Source organism: Ailuropoda melanoleuca, chromosome 13, assembly GCF_002007445.2.
Source record: "Ailuropoda melanoleuca isolate Jingjing chromosome 13, ASM200744v2, whole genome shotgun sequence".
Classification (NCBI taxonomy): Eukaryota; Metazoa; Chordata; class Mammalia; order Carnivora; family Ursidae; genus Ailuropoda; species Ailuropoda melanoleuca.
Window position 1 is genome coordinate 46,186,815 of NC_048230.1, and position 19,252 is coordinate 46,206,066.

At 61.2% G+C, this 19,252-nt stretch overlaps 1 protein-coding gene across 1 annotated transcript in view; it reads right to left on the reverse strand.

The window, feature by feature from the left end:
- Nucleotides 1-11,708, reverse strand: part of SLCO4A1 (solute carrier organic anion transporter family member 4A1) — an 18,611-nt gene extending 6,903 nt beyond the window's left edge. The window contains 8 exon segments of the mRNA XM_034641568.1: nucleotides 2,423-2,527; nucleotides 2,529-2,616; nucleotides 4,096-4,250; nucleotides 7,696-7,807; nucleotides 8,221-8,342; nucleotides 9,062-9,152; nucleotides 10,045-10,928; nucleotides 11,608-11,708. Coding sequence (XP_034497459.1) covers nucleotides 2,423-2,527; nucleotides 2,529-2,616; nucleotides 4,096-4,250; nucleotides 7,696-7,807; nucleotides 8,221-8,342; nucleotides 9,062-9,152; nucleotides 10,045-10,861 — 1,490 coding nt within the window. The 5' untranslated portion in view covers nucleotides 10,862-10,928; nucleotides 11,608-11,708.
- Nucleotides 11,709-19,252: the final 7,544 nt, after the last annotated feature.

The following is a 19,252-nucleotide window of genomic DNA, read 5'->3' on the forward strand; positions in this document are numbered from 1 at the left end:
AAATGTTAAAATTGTGGGACTTCTAACTTTCATTAATATAATACATAGAGCACCTACAGCATAAAGAATAGGGAAAAGATTTGTGACAAGGTCTCCACATTTTAGGTGAAGTTGTACAGTAATTACTCTAAAAAGACTGAAAAGTTAAAGATGCGTATCATACTTCCTAGAGCAACCACTTACAAATACTTTTGTAAAAAGATATAGCTAAAAATCCAATAGAGGACTTTTGTTTCTGCCAAACATGGAGTAATATGGAATAGATTTATCCTCCCACCTGAAACAATCACACATACACACAAAAGATAAAGATAAAATAATAAAACAATAATTTTCAAAATACTATGGATCAGACAACTAAGGAGAGTGATCCCTAAGAGATGGGAAAGAATGAGGTGAGCCCACAACTGACCAAGCTTAAAGCATTAAGCCAATTTCCAGGCTGTGACCCATGAAGGGAGAACCTAGGCAGAGCCTAGTGGAATCCTTGAGTTGAGGAGGGAAACGAAGGTAACTGAAGCTCAGTGTCTGGCAACCAATCAAAGATTATTAGATATGCACAGAAGCAGGAAAATATAAGCCGCAATGAAGAGAATAATCACCTGAAACTGACCCAGGACTGACATAGATGTTAGAATTAAAAGATAAGGACATTACATGAACCACAAGAGACGATGGACTCTGGGAAACAAACTGAGGGCTTCAAAGGGGAGGGGGGTGGGGGATTGGGATAGGCCAGTGATGGGTATTAAGGAGGGCACATATTGCATGGAGCACTGGGTGTTATATGCAAACAATAAATCATGGAACACTACATCAAAAATTATACTGTATGGTGATTAACATAATAAAAAAATTTAAAAAAAAAAGGACATTACAAACAAGGAAAGATAAATACCATATGATTTCACTTCTGTGTGAATCTAAAAAAACAAAACAAACAAAAAGCAGAAACAGACCCATAAATACAGAGAAAAAAAATGATGGTTGCCAGGGGGGAGGAGAGAGAATGGGCAAAATGCGTGAAGGGGAGTGGGAGGTACTGGCTTCCAGTTATGGAATGAGTAAATTACAGGGATGAAAGATGCTGCATAGGGAATATAGTCAATGGTACTTTAATATCATTGTATGGTGAGCATTGCATAATGTACAGAATTGTTGAATCACTATGTTGTACACTTGAAACCAATGTGACACTGTGTGTCAACTATAATTCAATTAAAAAAAGATAAGGCTGGGGTGCCTGGGTGGCTCAGTCAGTTAAGCATTTGACTCTTGATGTCAGCTCTGGTCTTGATCTAAGGGTTGCAAGTTCTAGCCCCACACTGGGCTCCACACTGGGCATGGAGCCTACTTAAAAAAAATAAGTAAGGGCATTAAAAAAGTTTTAACTGCATTCTGTATATGCAAAAATATCAAACAAAAGTATAGACTATATATTTTAAAAGCCCAAGCAAACTTCTAGAGAAGAAAATTACACTGTTTCAGATAAATAAAACATAGGATGGGATTAAAAACAAATTGGACATTAAGGGAGAAAAGATTAGTGAACTTGAAGACATGAAATAGAAACTAAAACGAAAATAAAAAAGAATCCAAAACCATAAAAGAGCACCAGTGGGCTCTGAAAAAACTTCAAGTAATCTAATATATGTGTGAATGGAATGCCCAAAGGAGGGGAGAGAATCAGAAAAAATTATTTGACTAGTTAATGGTGGATAATTTTCCAAACTGATCAAAACTATAAACACAAAGATTCAAAAGGCTCCATTAACTCCAAGCACAAGAAACATGAAGAAAACTATACTAAGGTACAGCCTGATCCAAGTATTCAAAACCAGTTAAAAATCCTAAGCAACCAGGCGAAAAAAAAAAAAAAAAAAAAAAAAAAAAAAAAAAAAAAAAAAAAAAAAAAAAAAAAAAAAAAAAATGGCGGGACCGCGGCAGCATCGCCTGTCCACGCTCCACCAACCCCGTCAGAGGACCGCGCCATCACGGCCTCTTTGCGCTCTGGATCGGGACCTGTCAGCTCCGCGGGGAACCCCGGGAGGGGCCCCATCAGCCCAGGAGCAGGCGGTTGGCACCTGCCTGAGACACTCGCCAACTGCCATCGGAGGCCTTTACTCTCACGTCCCCATGATGCGGTGACACGTGAGAGCTGACCCTGGACCACTTTCCACGTCCACACGTGGAGAGGAGCCGGGTGATCATGGTCTCGTTTTCCAGACGAGAACACTGGGCTCAGGGCTGAAGCAGAGCCCGGGGCTTCTTAAGGGCCGACACTGGGCTGTCTGTGAGGGACCACGAGCTGGCGTCTTGCTGCTCCGACCCTCTCCAGACAGTGGCCGAGGGCCAACCCCACCTTCCCCATCCCCGGGGCCACGCTGGGGGTCTCCCCTCCATCCAGGCGCCGCCGGCTTACCTGCCGCTGTAGTTGGCCGTCACGCCCGCCATGGGCACGTTGGGGCAGTGGATGAAGAACACGAAGACGGCCAGCAGGCTGCTCAGGGTGCAGAGCAGACACAATAACGATGCCCGAGCCACGGAGCTTGAACTTGTTCACGAGGAAGCCGCCCAGAAACGTTCCGCCACCGCCCGCCGGCACCACCAGGTACCCTGCAGGAGGGAGGGGCTCAGCGCGGTCCCCAGGAGCGCAGGGGTGGGGCCGGCAACCCACTGGGTCTTCTCATCTCCACGCTACAGGTGGGGAGACTGGGGCCCAGAGCCATCTGTCTGTCCATGTGGCAGTGCTTGGCTCTGACCTGAGTGTTCGGCCATGGGTCAGGGGGCTGCTGGGGCAGCCTGGGTCCAGGGACCTTCAGGAAGGACACACGGCTGCCCAGAGGCGGAAGGATACAGGGGCAGGGTGGGCCTGGGAGGAGGAGAGGCCAATGGCCCTGCCCCCTGATAGGGAGGCCCCCATTGTGCTCCCCTGGTCTGCCATGGCTTCTGCTGGGTCCAACCGGGGGCCCCTTTTGGAGAAATCCGTGACCAGGGCCATTTCATATGGAGGTGGGATGAGGGTTCCCAGGCTGTCCCAGGACAAAGTGCAGGTGCGCGTGGGGCTCGGTGTCCCCAGCACTGACCAAGGCCGGCTCTGGCGTGGGCCCCTTACACCTTTGCAGTTAAGCCTGGGGGCCCAGAGGATGCAGCTTTTCCGGGGGGGGTGTCGGCACAGTGAGAGGGGCCACTTTGGGGAAGGGGAGGCAGTTGTGGATAGAGGCCTGGGCATGGGAGGTCAGCTGAGAGGCCAGGCAAGGAGGGGTGTCTGGGGGCATTAGATAAGGGGGGATGGGGTACCTAATCGAACACCCAAGCCCCATGCCGGGGACAGACCCCTGAGTGTTGGGGCGCAGCCTGCATTGACCCATGTGCCACCCAGACGCACCCCACCTTTCACACATGGCGTTGACCCCTCCGGCTAGGGTCCACCCACGTCTGTCACAGACCCTGCCTGGCATTGACCCCATGTCGGGTGACCACTCCCACACCCCTCCTGCCTGGTGTGGACAGCAGCGGGAGGGCCCAAGGAGGGCCCAAGGAGGGCCCCCTCATTCTCCTCAGCGGGCTGACTTGCCTCTGGCAACAGAATGGCTCTGGTCAGGCAGGCCCAGGGACTCCAACCTCATGGTCCCATGAAATCCTGGGACACCAGCCACTTGGCTCACGGGCATGGCCAAGCTTGAGCGTCCAGGTGCTCAGGGGGGCACTGCCACCCAAACCCTTCCTGCAGTAAGCCAGGGATGATGACGGCCCAGGCCCTGGGTGGGCAGTAGGCAGCACAGAGGAGCTGGGCCCACCCGGACCCTCCCAGCTAGGGCGCATCCCCAGCAGGAGGGGTCCGCCGAGAGAACTGGCCAGCACGCTGTGGTCAGCGCTCCCCACCTCTCAGCAAGGAGCATCGGACCCATGTCGTGACATTGACAAACAGCCCCACCCCTGCTCCCCGGGTCTTCCCTGAGGGACCACACGCCCCGCGAACCCTCACGTGCACAGCAGCAGTTTGGACGTCTCAGAGATACTCCAAAGACCCCCCACTCATCTGAGAACTCACAAAAAGTCAGAGGACCCCCAAGATTCGGTGAGTTTTCTCACCAAACAAGGTGGCAGCTTCTGAGGCGCTCAGGCTGAACTGGGACTCCAGGAACTTGGGGCCAAAGGTGGACATGCCGGCGATGAGCGTGGCCTCCGTGGCCCCGGCCAGACAGAGCAAGATGAATGTGGGGTTTTTCAGGAGGAGCCAGATGGAGCTGGATGGGGGAGAGAAGAGACAGAGGGTCAGAGTGGGCCCTAGCTGGGTATGCAAAAGTGCTGTTCTCAGGGCCACGGTCCCCCCACCTGAGTACACAGAGCCCCAGGTCTGAGAGGGGAGGGAGGGTTGGGGAGTGGGCTGGTGCGCTGCAGTCGCTCCATGTCCATCCCAGAGTAACCGAGAAAGGGTGTGAGGCTGGGCTTCTGCTGGTGGAGAACAAGCTCCAGGAAAGACCGCTGGTAAACCGGGGAAGAGCCTTTTCAGAGCCTCCCCCTCTCCAGCACGGGGAGACCCTGAGTGCCCATGGCACCCTTCAGTCACCTGGGGGGCAGCTGGCCTGAACCAGGAGCCGGGGGCTGGGGAAGGTGCTGTCCCTAAGCCCAGGACTGGCCAGGCCCCCACAGAAGGGGAATGGGCACCGGGAGGTGGGGTCCCTTCTCAACCACCAGCCCTGGAGAAGGGGGGACAGGGGGGCCTCTCCAAGGAGGCTCTGGGTGGGCGTGGCTGGCCCCCCAGTTTCTCTGGGTGCATTCTTGTTGGGGGTGGTGTTGCCGGGTCCCGAGGGAGGATCTTGGCATTGGCCCCCCCGGACCTGGCCTGCTGATACCCCAGTGAAGCCGGCCTTGATTCCCCTCTGAGGACTGGGAGTGGGAGCCCTGCAGGGCCCTGGGGGACACTTGGCCTCTGGTCTCACTACGGCCAACTCTGTGGGTGTCGGGCGTGGGCTCTGGCTGCTGTTCCCCTGTGTCTCCGCCGAGGGACGGGCTGGACACCGAGCCTGCCCCACACTGCCTGCCATTGGGATGAGCAGTTTCTTTGAGGGCCACTCGCTCTGGCTGAACTGGGTTCTGCATCTTGTTAGGGGTTCAGGCCGAGCACGGCTAGCACCCGTGTGCTGATTACACACGCGACTCTACCTGTCCACTGTGTCACGAGTGGCACGAAACCAACTGCGTTTACAGGGCTGCTGACGGGAGGGATCAGAGTGAAAAACATACAGAAACTGCAGCCGTGGGGGTTCTGGAAGTAACGAGGCTCAGCCTTTGTGGGGCAGCCCGTCCCCCCCACGCGAGGCTCTACCGCCTGCGTGTCCCGATTCCCCGAGCCGTCCCCAGCCATCCAGCCACCGGGCACCGAGGTTTTAGGGCCGCGGCTGTCCCTGGCCCCGGGGCTGGTGAGTGGGCTGGGCTGGGGGCAGAGTTTTCGCTGCAGCCCCAGGTCCTGGCAGGACGGACCCGCCCCCTCCTGCGCCTGTGAGAAAGCAGGTGTTGGCAGGAAAAAAAACATACAGAAACTGCAGCCGTGGGGGTTCTGGAAGTAACGAGGCTCAGCCTTTGTGGGGCAGCCCGTCCCCCCCACGCGAGGCTCTACCGCCTGCGTGTCCCGATTCCCCGAGCCGTCCCCAGCCATCCAGCCACCGGGCACCGAGGTTTTAGGGCCGCGGCTGTCCCTGGCCCCGGGGCTGGTGAGTGGGCTGGGCTGGGGGCAGAGTTTTCGCTGCAGCCCCAGGTCCTGGCAGGACGGACCCGCCCCCTCCTGCGCCTGTGAGAAAGCAGGTGTTGGCAGGAAAGGGCCACCGTCCGGCTGCCGTGGGGGGCGGCTCCTGGGCTGGCATTCTCGAGCCTGCCGCTCAGAGCTGCTGTATACACGGGAGCCCCAGCCCCGGAGGCTTNACTGCCGTGGGGGGCGGCTCTGAAGGGCCCTCCTGGGCTGGCATTCTCGAGCCTGCCGCTCAGAGCTGCTGTATACACGGGAGCCCCAGCCCCGGAGGCTTAGCTCGCACGGACGCCGCTGGTCATCCCCGCGCCAGACGGGGTCTCACATCTCCGAGCATGTCACAGCAGCTGCCAACACCTGGACACCCAAATGCTCTGCCGTTAGAGGACACAGGCCGACAATAAACTGGATTTTGGGACTTCGGAACTTGCACTGCGGCCTCTGCACCAGGGCCTGGAGCAGGCGGCCGGGAGGGAGATAAGGCAGACACTCCCCTCGGCTCATGGCGTCTCAGACTCGTCCCAGGCGCCACTCCCCACCCTGGTTCACAACACGATTGACTTTCAAGCCTGAAGACTGAACACAATTCTCTTTGGCTCGTTACTTGGGTCCCACGTCCACGAGGGGAAGACTATACCCCCGAGTGCCTGCCGACGGGCGGGGGGGCGGCCGGGGGCNCTGCCCTGGACCTCCTCTGTCGGCCTCTCAGGTGTGGGGGATGCCCTGGGCCCGGCTGGTCCCCTCCCTGGGCCCTGCTCAGACCCGCCCAGGCCTTGGGGCACTCGGCTAGGCCGGAGAGGAGGCCACCCTCGCCCGTGGTGTGGAGACTTGTGCGTTTCTTAATCCCAGGCTGTAGGCTGCTCTGCTGAGATCCTTGTGTTGAATTTGCTTAGAGAACTAGTCATGCTGGTAACAGAGGTCACGTGCTCCAGGATTTGGGGAGCTAAGCCTGGATGCAAACCTCCTCTCGGCCACTGTCCCAGCGCTGCTGACGTGCTGGGTCCCCAGCGCATGTGCACGGAATGGAAGTTTGGCTCATCCTGCTTCAGGGGCGCCCTCAGGAGTGGGCAGCACTTTGGGGGTCTCACAGGAAGTGGGAAGCAGGAGAACAGAGCCCTAAATGGGTCAGGGGGCCACCCACCCCTCCACCCTTAGCACGACAGCCCCGTTTCCTCTCCATGGGGAAGCAAAGCAACAGACACTGGGTGGCCCGGGGGCTTCCCCGGAGGCCACCTTTGACCCTGAGACCCCTTCATCCTCCCTGTGGCGAAGACCAGCAACAGGGACTCCTTCCCGCCACTAACGGCCCCCAGCCCCATGAGGCCGGTTAGACACAGCCATTCCTGGCTCAGGCCCCAGGGTCCGGGAGGGGCAGGTGGGTGCTCAGTGAGGCCGAGGACCCAGGCTGGCAACCATCCAGGGGCCTCCTTTCCCATTCCCGGCAGAGGCCCCTGTGGAATGCCCCGTCCCCGTGAAGAGGGGTGCTGGGCAGCCAGGAACCGCCCCGACCCCCAGTCTCTCTGAGATCAGAGCAGGCCAGGGATCTTTTCATCCCAATACCGTGTCAAGAGCACAAAGCCAGGCCAGCTCACACACAAGGAGAACGAGGGGAGTGCAGGAGGAGGGGCTGGTGCAGGGCAGTGAGGGCAGAGGGCCGGAGACAATCCCGCTCCTCCCAGGATCCTCAGCGACCTCGAGGCACAGAGGAGGCACGAGCCCGGAGCCCATGCAGGTGACACTTAGTCAAACAGTCAGAGGGCGCAGTGGAGAGACGGGCTGGGGCCTTGGCCCTCCATCGGGACCAGCCCTCCATAGCTCCAGGCCCAAGGGCTCTAGGTGCTGATACTCAGTCTCCTAGTTCTGGGGCCGAGACCTGAAGCGCCTGGGTCATGGGGAGGTTGAGGAGACAGGCGAGAGGCACACACCACCCCCCATAAGGTGCTTACAGGGGCAGATCTCTGATGGTTTTCCCGAAGTCGGGGTTGCTGGCCTCCTTGTGACCGCTGTCCTTTAGCTGCTGTGTTTCCGACACTCTCATCACCACGTAGCGTTGGGAGCCTGGAAGGACACAGATGTCAGGAGAGCCAGGGACCAAGGGCTCTGCTTGAGGCCCCGCCCCACTCCCAGGTGTGGGAAGGTCCCCTGGATGGAGGGCATGGGGACAGATGGGGTACGGGGCTGCAGCACGGTGACCGCTGACCAGCTGGCAGAGAGGAGGGAGGTGGGAGAGCCAGCGGCAGGACACGCCGTGGGGCCGAGGGAATGGAAGGTGTCAGAAGCGGCACTCGCTCTGGCTGCCGCAAGCCCCTCCTGCGTGCCTCTGATGGGGAGAAGCCACGGGAAGGACGGTGCCTGTGTCAGCAGCACAGGGGCCAGGCCGGGCCTGCAGGATGGGGGCCCCCCAGCAGGTGACGAGCCCAGACTTTCCCAGGCTCCCCCCAGCCCGGATGAGGAGAGAATGATGCACCCACCTGGCAGCTGCCGGGGGTAGCCGAGGATGGGGATGGCAATGAGGAAGGCGGCAGCTCCCGCGCCCAGGAAACCCACCCACCAGGCGCCGACCCACAGCGGGCTCTCGGTGGTCAGCTCCGTCCTGCAGGGAGAGTGCGTGGGGTCAGCGTCCTGTCCATGCGCATTCAGGGCACCCATGCCAGGCGTCCTTCTGCACGCTGGTCCGTGAAAACCTTAACCGGGGGCTTGGAGGGCCTCCAGGCGGTGGCTGCGGGGTGTGGGGGTGACTCGCTGCCCAACACGGAAACCCGCACCCCCTCCCACTCTTGCCCTCGCGCCTCTTCCAGCTGGCGGCTCCAGGCTCATAATCTGTTTAATAAACTGGCAATCGAACGAGTGAAGCGCCTTCCCGAGATCTGTGAGCTGTTCTAGAGGTTATCACGCCCGAGGACGGGGTCGCGGAACCACCGATTTGTAGCCGGGCTGGATGGAAGCGGGGGACCCAGCACCGAGGCTGGCGTCTGACTCGGGGGTCTCCTGGGGCTGGGAAGTCTGTCGGAATTGGGTTGAATTTAGGACGCCCAGCTGGCATCAGCAGAGACCCCCTTGGTGCGGAAAACCCCACACAGAGGAACCACATGGCAGCACGAAAATCCTCTGTCCGTTCCGCAAAGGGCATCAGAGAAGCAGTGGCCTGGTGTCGCCTGGCTCCGGGGAGCTGCCCCCTCCCTGCACACTGTCCCCGCTCCCAGGCCCGAGCTCAGGGGACCACCCCCCCAGGACCCCGGTCGCCCCTGCCCCTGCCCCCGCCCCCGCCGTAGCGTGCTGTCCCCCAGGGGCAGGGGGAGCCCGGATGCTCACTGGCGGCCGACTTCTGTGTAAATGTTGAGCAGGGCGCCTCCGAGCAGGTAACCGGCGGCGGGGCCGAGGATGGCTGCCGTGTAGAAGACGGCTGCGGAGAGAGGCAGAGCTGTGGCGCGGCGGCCGCACCTGGCCCCTCGCCGCCCTGTGGGGCTTGCGTCGCCCCCCCCCCCCGCGAGGAGCCCCCCACCCTGCACCTCTGTGCCCTCTGCCCCCACAGCACAGCGCATCTCCGTGCCCCCCCCCGTGTCCGAGATCGGGCTGCTGTCAACTTTTTATCTTTATTTACTTATTTTATTTTATTTTATTTTTGTAAGCAGACTCCACACCTAGCGAGGAGCCCAACACAGGGCTTGAACTCACAACCCTGAGATCGACACCTGAGCTGAGATCAAGAGCCAGGCGCTCAACTGACCGAGCCACCCAGGCCCCCTGCTGTCAAGTTTTGAGAGTGCTTTCACAGTTCTTTGGTCAAAGCCAAATGCAGGAGCATGTGGACTCTTTCTCCCCCGAGAGGACCAAGATCCCGAGGGCCTCGTTTTGTGGGACGAGGGTGCCTCCGCTCAGCCCCACAGGTCCACCGGCGCCTCGCTGGAGCGATGGGACCCCAGCCTCCCTGGGCCAGCACCACTGAGCGACTTAGAGGGACAGAGCCCAAGGTGGAGAGAAGGAGGCCAGAGTCAACGGAAAAGGTCTGGCCAGCCCTGGAGCGCCGGCCAGTCTCTCTCGAATGTCCCTGAGCGCCTTTCCCTGGGAAAGCCTGGCCTGGCAGGAGGGACGGGGGGAAGTGGGGAGCACGAGGTTGAAACCCAGAAATCTCACCACTGGCTCGAGCCCAGCCCCTGCGGGCAGTGGGGCAGCGCCTGGCCAACCTCAGCCCCGGAGGAAGCCCGCGCTCACCTGCGCCCTTGCCCGTGACCACAAGTGGCCGATGAGGAAGGGCGTGGCCACACCCACCCCGTGCCCCCGGCGGCCCCACTCACCGATGTAGACAGGTGAGTAGCTGGACTTGACGTTCTCGTCCAGGAAGGTGACGCCCAACGTGTAGAGGGGCGTGGCGCCGACGCCGTGCAGGAACTGGCCCAGCATGAAGACCAGCCGGTAGCCGGACAGGCCCGAGGCACTGTCCCTGCATGCCACGCTGCGGTTGGCCCCGCACGTCCCGACGCCCTCGGCGCCCTCCACCTCATAGGCGCCCGCGGTGAAGTGCGGCAGCGCGAACACCAGCGAGCCGGCGCCCATGACCAGCACGCCCCGGCCCAGCCAGCGGGGCTTGTGTCCATTGCCCCCGAAATAGCTGACAAAGGTGAGACACAGGCAGGCGGCCACGTCGTAGGCGCTGGCGATGAGGCCGCTCTGGTAGCTGTGCAGGTCGTAGCGGCGCTCGATGGACGTGATGACCGTGTTGATGAAGCCGTTCACGGTCATGCCCTGCAGGAAGGCCGCCGCGCACAGGAAGACCAGGAAGCCCCTGGGCGTGTTGAAGGCCTGCAGGCACTTGGGCGCGAAGGCCCGCCAGCCACACACCACGCTCTGTGGCCCAGCCGACACGTAGTGCATCTGGGGGGCGGCCCGGGGGCCATGCTTCTCAGCGTGCGGCAGGCACAGCGGCTGGCTGCAGGAGTCCAGGGGGCTGTGTGCGGCGGAACACAGGGCGCCGTGGCTCAGGGGCGAGCCGAGGGACGCCCGCCTGCCGGAGGGCGTGTGGCCGCACCCGCCGTCCGTGGCCGAGGGTGGGCTTGGGAAGACCAGCTGCGGCACGGAGACCAAGGGCTTGTCCCCCACCGAGTGCTGAGGCATGGCCGCCCGGGGGGCGCCAGGGGCAGCTACGGAAGCCGCCGCACCGTACTCCAGGGGCAGGTTTGTTCTGCGAGAAGAGCTTCTGGTTAGAAAACTTACATGGACCCTCGAACACACTGACGTCTCGGCAAGAACGCCCCCGCCCGTGCCTGGTCCCTTGGGGCGATGGCTCTGCAGCGCGCTCCCCAGTCTGACGGGGCTGACCCTCCCGGACCAGCCCGCTCCTGCATTCCGGACCCACACCCCTGAACGAGGCCGCGGTCGAGGACCACCCTGACCACCCTGCGCCCGCGGCCTCCGCTCGGCCGGCGTGAGCTGTGCTGCCTCTGGAGGGACCGCCCCGTGTGGACACGGTCTCCACGCTGTCCAGCCTCAGTTCCTCCTTAAACTCACAGCCTCCCAGCAGTCATTTTAGTCCACGGTTTGGAGGGCAGTGAGGGAGGGGGTCAGAGCAGGGTCGAGCCCTGCAGGAGGGCGGCCACGCTGGCCTGGCCTGCTCTGTGCCGCTGTGCTCGCTGCCACGGCAGGTTTTCAAGATGTCACCACGAGACACGTGTGCAGCAACGTGGGCAAGTTAGGAAGAAAAGCGCCAACACTCCCTCTGTCTGCTGCTCCCCAGTCCAGCCCTGTGCCCCTACCTGGGCCCTCACTCTGCCCCCACCCCAAGGGGGCTGGGCTGGGGTCGGGCAATCCTGCACCACGAGGCTCCCGGGGCCCCACCCACCGTCTGAAAGCGCAGCCCCTACCGTGGGTACACGGCTGCTTCTGCACGCCCCGGGCTGCTGGGACTCCGGGTGGCACCGGACACGCGGCTGGTTCTCCCGCCGGAGATCAAAGCTCACACGCGCTGTGGGAGGAAGCATCCAACTTTACTGCGGCCGAGCTGCTCCTGGGCCCCCTCCACCGAGGGTCTTCTGCAAACCCCACCGCACTTCCCACTGGTTATGGGCTGAGCTGTGTCCCCCCAGAGGAGACGTGTTGGAGCCGTCACCCCAGTACCTCAGACGCGAGGGTGTTGGGACACAGTGGCTTTAGAGAGGTGACTGAGGCCGTCAGCGTGGGCCCCGATTCGCTGTGACTGGGGTCGTAGAGAAAGGGGAGACCTGGGCACAGGGGCTCACACAGGTGGGCAGCCCGTGAGAACACTGTCCGCCAGCAAGGACAGAGGCCTGGAGCAGGTCGTCCCTCGCGGCCACACCTCCCTCTCAGGCTTCCTGCTCCCAGCACTAAGACCATCAAGGCCCACCCAGTGCTTCAGCCCTGGGTCTGTGGGCCTTTGTCCGGAAGCCCCAGGACACTGATACACGCCCTTCACCCTTTGGGCTGGGCCGCTTGGTAGTCCGAGGCCCGGGAGTCTGAAGTGCAGCGGTTTCAGGGAGCCTCAGGCCGTGGGAGGCACGGAAACACCACAGGCTTGTGCTCGGAGGCTTGGGGAGCTGCCTGCCAGCCTTGCCCTGGGCTGGGGCCCCGTTAGTGGTGACTTGGGACCCTGCAGTGTCCTCAGACCCAGGTTCCCAGCCCACAGGGACGCCCTGCCCCCGCCCCCCCCACACGGAGCTGAGGGTGTCGGGTGGACGCGGGGAGAGGCTCCCGCCGTCCGATTCTGTCGGCAGAGACTCCTTCAGCCGCCGAGTATGGAGCCCGGCTTTGTTGGGCCCTGCACTGGGGGCCTGGAGGGGGGTGAATGGTGTTCTCCCCAAAAGACAGGTGCACCCAGACACTGTGACTTTATTTGGAAAAAGTGTCTTTGCCGATGTGATTAATGGTTTGAGATGAGGTCATCTGGATTGGGGTGAGTCCTAATCCAGTGACAAGCGTCCTTAGAAGACAAGACACAGAGAAGGCACGTGACAACAGAGGCCGAGCTGGACAGACATAGCCACAAGGAAGCCGGCAGCGGGGCAGGAGCTGGAAGAGGCGGGAAGGACCCTCGCTGGAGCCTCCAGAGGGAGCCCGGTCCCGCTGACACCCTGATTTCAGACTGTGGCCCGCAGAGCCAGGAGAAAATAAAGTTCTGTCGCTTTAAGCCCCTGCTTTGTGGAATTGGTTAAGGCAGCCGTGGGAAAGTGAGCAGCCCCTGGGGATGCCAGGCGCTGTCATGTGTGGCCCGGTTTCCAGGAGGCCACAGGCCTGAGGGGAGGTGGCCACTGAGTTAAAGGACCCTGTGTGTGCCTCACGGCCATCCCACAAACACCGTACTGAAAGAACCGTGACTGGTCATTCGTGCCCGGAGCTGGCTGCTCACTGTGGACACAGGTACCCCAGGCTATTTGCAGCCGTGCTCCGAGGCTGTGCATGTCCCGCAAAATTCCACTGCAGTCATCCCCGTGGCAGCCGCGAGGGCCAGCGCGTTATTTACAGAGCCGCGAGGCCAGCAGGCCCGGCTCGAGTACGAGCAGAGCCGGGAGGGCCAGCTCCCGAGCTCGAGCGGACGGCAGCTCCGCACGCGCGGCGGCCCGGCTGCGGGAGCCAGTGGTCGCGGAGACCACCTCCAGCACACGCAACGCCCGCCCGCGGATCACGGCAGAGCCTCGCAGAAGACAGCCACCCGTGTAAGCCTCCACCTTCCAGCCCCACCGCTCAGGCGGGCCGCTGAAATGGCACACGGAGAAACGCCACAAAGGCTCGACGTTACCCCAAATTCCAAGGTCCAGGGGCCGCCGTGTGCTGACTGGCGCCCTGGTGTGTTTTCCCCTAGATGCACACACACGTACACACACAGCCATCCACACCTTTGCACAAACACGATGTGGGGCCACCAGCTGGGACGGGGCCAGGGGGGCCACGGGGAGCTCAGGGAGGCCCCAAGCAGCCTGCGGGGAGTGAAAGGTCAGTATCGGGCCCTCAGGAATGATTCATGGGTCAGTATCCCCAATAAGTGATCAAGACCCAGGGCGCCATCAGACACCCGCTGCCTCAGCTCTGGGCTTGCCTTGCTCGCTGGGCTGTAGCCCTGGGTCCGGCCTCTGCAGGAGAGATGCGGGGGCAGGTGACAGAGGACGGGGCCCACAGCCTGGCTCAGGAGGTGGTGGGAGAGCTAGCTTTTGTGATAAGGGATGGCCACAAGGGAAGAGTTCTCCTTTTTGAAACCAAAGCCACAGGAGAACAGCAACATGCAGCTCCAAGTCAGTGGCGAAGCTTTCCCCGAACCAACAGCTACGGATCTTGGCCGTGAACCTGGGAAGTTCAAGCCAAATCATACGCATCACATGATTTAAATTAGCAAATTGAAAATCCAATCTGGGGTATTAGCCAGTTGACCCACTGGTGGCCGCCGCCCGTCACATAAGAATTGGAGGGCAGCACTCAGAGCTGTGGGGCCGTGAGCCTCCTCCAGGGAGCCCTCCCCCAGCGCTCCCGGCAGGAGCCTGACTTCGGCACGCCCCGCCCCCCCTTGCCGTCCCCACGCTGAGGGGGGCACGCTGACACAGAGCCTCTGCAGATTTTTCTCACGCCTGGAGTTTTGCCCCAGGTTTCCTGCGCTGTCTGGAAGGCTCTCACCCTCACCAAGGCTCTTGATCAGACAGGGGGAGGCTGGGCTACCGCGTGAGGAAGCAGCGGGCGGTGCCTGGAATCGTCCCCTCCATCCACTGGCTGGCGGCTGGAGCCTGGGTGCGTCTGGGGACCTGCAACACCTGGAGTCTCCCAGCCACCAGGACGACCCTGAGTATTCTGGGACTTCCAGGGGACACTTCCGAGTTTGCACCAGGATCTCGGGCAGATCTGGGCACTGGTATGTGTGTGGGGTGCCGGAGACAGCTCTGGACGTGTGCCCGAGGCCTGCCATCGCACTGTAGAGGCCTGCGGTGCGACCGGCCTGCAGGGAAGCCAGCAGCACTGCACGACAGCATCGTGGCCACAGTGGCCGGGCCCAGCGGACAGACGGGAGGTGCAGGTCGAATGGGCACAGAGCTGCTCCGTCTCGGTCACCTGGTCATCGGCTCCCTTGTGGGCAATGCTGCTGGAATATGGGGGTGTGACCCAGGTCACTCATGGGCACTTTCTTTCCAGGATCTGCTCCTGAGATGGGCAGAGCTGAGTGTGGTCAGTGTGGTCAGCCAGGAGTAGGTGACTTCATGGCTGCCCTTCATGCTGGCAGCCCAGGCAGTGTCAGCTGACCCACAGTAAGGCCGGTGGCTCTGTGGCTACTGACTTCTGTTTGTATCTTGGGCCACTGCGGGCAAGCCGGGGAGAAGGTGCCAGGGGCTGGAGGACCTAGCGACACGCCACGTGGAGGCAAACTGGCCCCGCCAAGGAGGACCGGGCCCCATGGTTCTTTCTCCTGGAGCCTTGTGAGCCTGTCCACCGGGAACCAGTCTGGACAAAATGTGTGCCTGCTCTCCACCTGCCGATGAGGCCTGCCTGCAGAGCTGAGGCGTGGGCACCTTCCGTGGGGACCCACGTCACATTCAGCTGGTGCTGAGGTGCTGGAGCTGGGGGGCCGGGCAACGCAGCTAGACGGCAGAGGACAGGAGCGTGTGGCAGACAGGAGGCGGGCCGACAACGGGGAGCTGAAGCTCAGAGAGAGCACTTAGCAGGAGACAAGGCTGAGAGGCCGCCCCCACCCCTTGGGGGCTCCAGGTACCATCCACATGTACCCTCACCTACGAGATCCCCAGGGCCTCTCCCTCCTGACGGCCCCTCCCCCTCCTCTGCCCAGAGCTGCTGCCTGATGCAGCGCGATGGCGAGTTCGGCCCATCAGTCTGGCGGGCCGGCAGGTGCCCCACCGGCCAAGTATTCCAGGCATGTCTGCAAGGGTGTTTCTAGAAGACGAGTATTTGAATTGGTGGACTCAATGCCGGTGGGCCTCGTCCAATCAGTTGAAGCCCTGAATAGAGCGAAAGGGCTAGCCCCTCCCTGAACCTCTCCTGCCTGGCTGCCTTTGAACCACCTCCACCTCTCCTCTCACCAGTTGCCAGCCCACCTACGGCAGACTCGGGCCTTGCCAAGCGCCGTAATTGCATGGGCCGAGTTTCCAATAATAAATCTTTATCTAATATATAATATATAAACATAATCAAGTATCTATATAAATACGCATGTGCATATATAATATACAAATAATATATAAAAAGGTATACACAAAAATATAAATGTATCTTTCTCTCTCCTCTTGGCTGTTTCTCTGGAGAATCCCGAGTGATACAGCAGGCAGTTTCACACCAACACCTGCTGTCTTCGAGGCCTGTGCCAGGCAGTGGGGTTTGGGGACCACCAAGACACTGTCCTATCCGTGAGGAGCTCCCAGCCCTCTACGCCCGGGGAAGTCACGTTAGAGCCGACTGCAAACGGCCCCGGCTACACATGAGAACAGCACGGACGGCGGGGAGCCAGCAGAGGTGAGAGGCATGCAGCTGGGAGCTGGCCTGCGGGGGCCCAGGAGGGCTTCAGGGCCAGGGCGCTTGCCACCATCACCGTTCATAAGCATTCCGTCGTGGCCGAGCCCTTAGCCTTGCACCAGTCTCAGGGGCGGGTCCTCCCACCCCAGAGCCAGGGGTGCTGCCCCAGGATGAGGGACAAAGCCTCCATGGGAGCGCCGGCAGCAGGAAGGAGCCCCCTCCCCCTGTGATTAGAGCGGACCGGGGGCTCTGTCTGGGGTGCCCGCTCACACGCCGGGCGGCCCCTCCCTGCGCTCTGCTGCCCTCCCCCTCGTGGGGAACATCTGAGGCTGCGAGCTGCTCTGTGGAAGCCCTGGTTGGCTTTCCAGTCCCGAGAGCAGCAGACCGAACATCCTCTTCCTCCAGCTCCTTCCCAGGGAGCCCGCTGTGGTGGGGACTTTATCTCACCCTCCAGGCCTGTCCCTGGTCCTTGGGCGTCTCCCCACCACGGCCAGGAGCCCTCCGTCTGTTCCCGCGGGGAGAGGAGCCCTTTGGGATTAGGCGCCCAGAATTAGTGGAGGGATAATGTGTACCCTGGAGCCTCCTGCCAGACGCTCCGCACCTGGGGCTGCGGTGGGAGGGGCAGGGGTGGGTGTGAACACTCACGTGTGTGTGTGCACGTCCGCGTGCACACCTGCGGGCTCACTCAGGAGGAGACCACAGGTCTACACTGGCCTGGCTGTCAGCCGCACGTCTCAGAGTCTGAGCCACTAGGCTCCAAGAAATCCAGGTTCCACTTCCTCCTCCCCCACCCCCACCCATAGGCCCTAACAGCTGCCGTGTGAGGAGCCAGCGGCCCCTGTGGGTGGCTCCCATAGCCCTGTCTCAGGGCCGGGGCCTCAGTCCAGGGCTGCAGTCCTGTTAGCGCCCCCAAGCCCACCTCCGCACGCCTACCCCTTAGCTGCTCCTGCAGGGCTCTCTGCAGATCTCGCAGGGGGAGGGGCACCGGGTCACCCAGCGCGGTACTGGAAGCCTCAGCGCCAGCGCCTGGTCCTCCTCTGCCAGGCCCTGGGGAGAGTCTGGCTCTGGCCCAGCAAATGCCCCGGGGGCCCCGAGGCCCGGAGTGGGGTGAGTAGCGCCCTTCCACGTTAGGGCCGGGCGCTCCCAGGCTCCATCCTGAACTCCGCTCAGGGGTGTGGCACCTGGGGGCACACACAGGTTTCGTTTCTCCTTCCTCTCTATGCTCCAGCCACTAGGTCCTCTTCTCACTGCACCTGGTCGCTCTGAGGTTGACAGCCACAGCCCGAGTCACCACGACATGTGCCACACCCCACGTGTCAGCCCCTGCCTGAGCTCCTGCTCCACGGGTCTCCACCCTGTCCTCGGCCCTTCTCCTGCCCCTGCCCCCCTCACACCCTGGGTCCTTCCCCAACCCCCGTGACCCAGCGTCCTTCCCTCTGTGACCCATGGAGGTCTTTCAGGCAGACCTCTTCTCTTGCTGCCTAGGTCCATCCTGGTGTCTCTTCCTCTGACGGAGGGAGTGGCGGGGACTTTCACCTGTCCAGGGGGCTCAAAGCCATGTCTAGAGCAGACACCAGGTGGCAGGACCTGGGGTGGCTGCCGCAGTGCCTGGGCCCTGAATTTGCATACCTAGTGACCACACAGAGGTGAGTGGGCAGGAAGCCGGCCACTTTGCATGGAGGCCAACAATGAAGGACTGTCTGAGAGAGAGCAGGGGCCCTGTCCCTTGGGGTGTCCTGCACGGACTCTCTGCTCCCCACCTGGTCTCCACCAGCAGGCAGACGTGTGGCAAGTACAAGTTTACTCGTCTTCCCGACTTATAACGTTTGATCCACGGAGGGGACGGAGAGAAGCTGTGTTTGCAGCCAGGCGGCTGCTCTGACCTCGGGCAGGTGGTAGGCCTCTCGGCACGTGCGCTTCTCCACTCTACAGAAGTGTGCCGTCCTGGGGAGGAGGGAGGGGACCCCTCTCCTCCGAGCGGGTCTGGGCACCACGTGGGGCTCATGGGAAATGCAGCCTTGCAGAAGGGCCCGCACAGGGTTTGAGGTGCCAGTGCTCGGGCTCTGCCCCATGATGGGCCTGCCAGGGTAGGCCGGTGGGTCCAAGCACCGCCCCAGGGCGTCTGCGGAGAGGCAGACCACCGTGATGAAACGCTCAGACTGCACATAAGCGTGGGGTGGGAATGGGGTGCCGCTCAGCCCAGCGATCCCAAGCCCTAAAAGGTGTTGGGCCGAGGAACAGCACCTTGGGTACCCCCAGGCTTCCTGGAGGAAAAGCCACTGAGAGGAGGTGCACACCCTGGGTGGAGGGGGTGTGTGAGAAGCCCCCCGGCTCAGGAGACTGTGACTATCCGGACCCCGTGCTTGGTCCTCCGTGGGCCTCGGCCGGTCTCACCGTGAGCAGCTTTTTCAAAAGGCATGTGGTTTGCGAAAAGTGTCCACTGGCCCCAGAGATGTGGTTCGAGAGGCTAATTCTGTGTCGTGCTGGTGCGAAGGGGCTGCACCGTGGCCACCAAGGGGAAATGAGGGGTGTCTGAGGACAGCAGGCTAAAGGCCTGTAGCACGAAGAGTCCCCATGACCAGCCAAGATGGCGAGGTGAACCGGGGTCCAGCCCGCCAGTTTCTTCCCCTGCTAACAGGACCCAGAGTCCACTCACACGCAAGAGCCCTGGTCACCAGAGACCGAGCTGGTGCCTCCTTCCTGCTCCCAGGGGCGGGGTCCTGATGCGCCTGCCGATTACCTGCCAAGGCAGAGACGGGGGCCCTGCCCTAAAGTGGGCTCCCACCACCACCCTCACGCTGAGGCCAGACGAGCAGCTCAGTGTCCCAGAACAAGAGCAGCCGGGAGCTTCTGAGGGTTACTGTCTACCCCCTTCCAGAAGCAGACAATGGGCTCTTTGCCACGCCTGAAAACAGGAGGCCACGTGGCTCAGGAGGGAGTAGTTCTGTGGTCTCGGTCCACAAAGGAGAAAACAGAAGTACAGTTGGGCGAGCCCTCCGGGTCCCTGCTGGGCCAGCTGCCCCACTCCCTTCTGACAATGAGCTCCAGGTC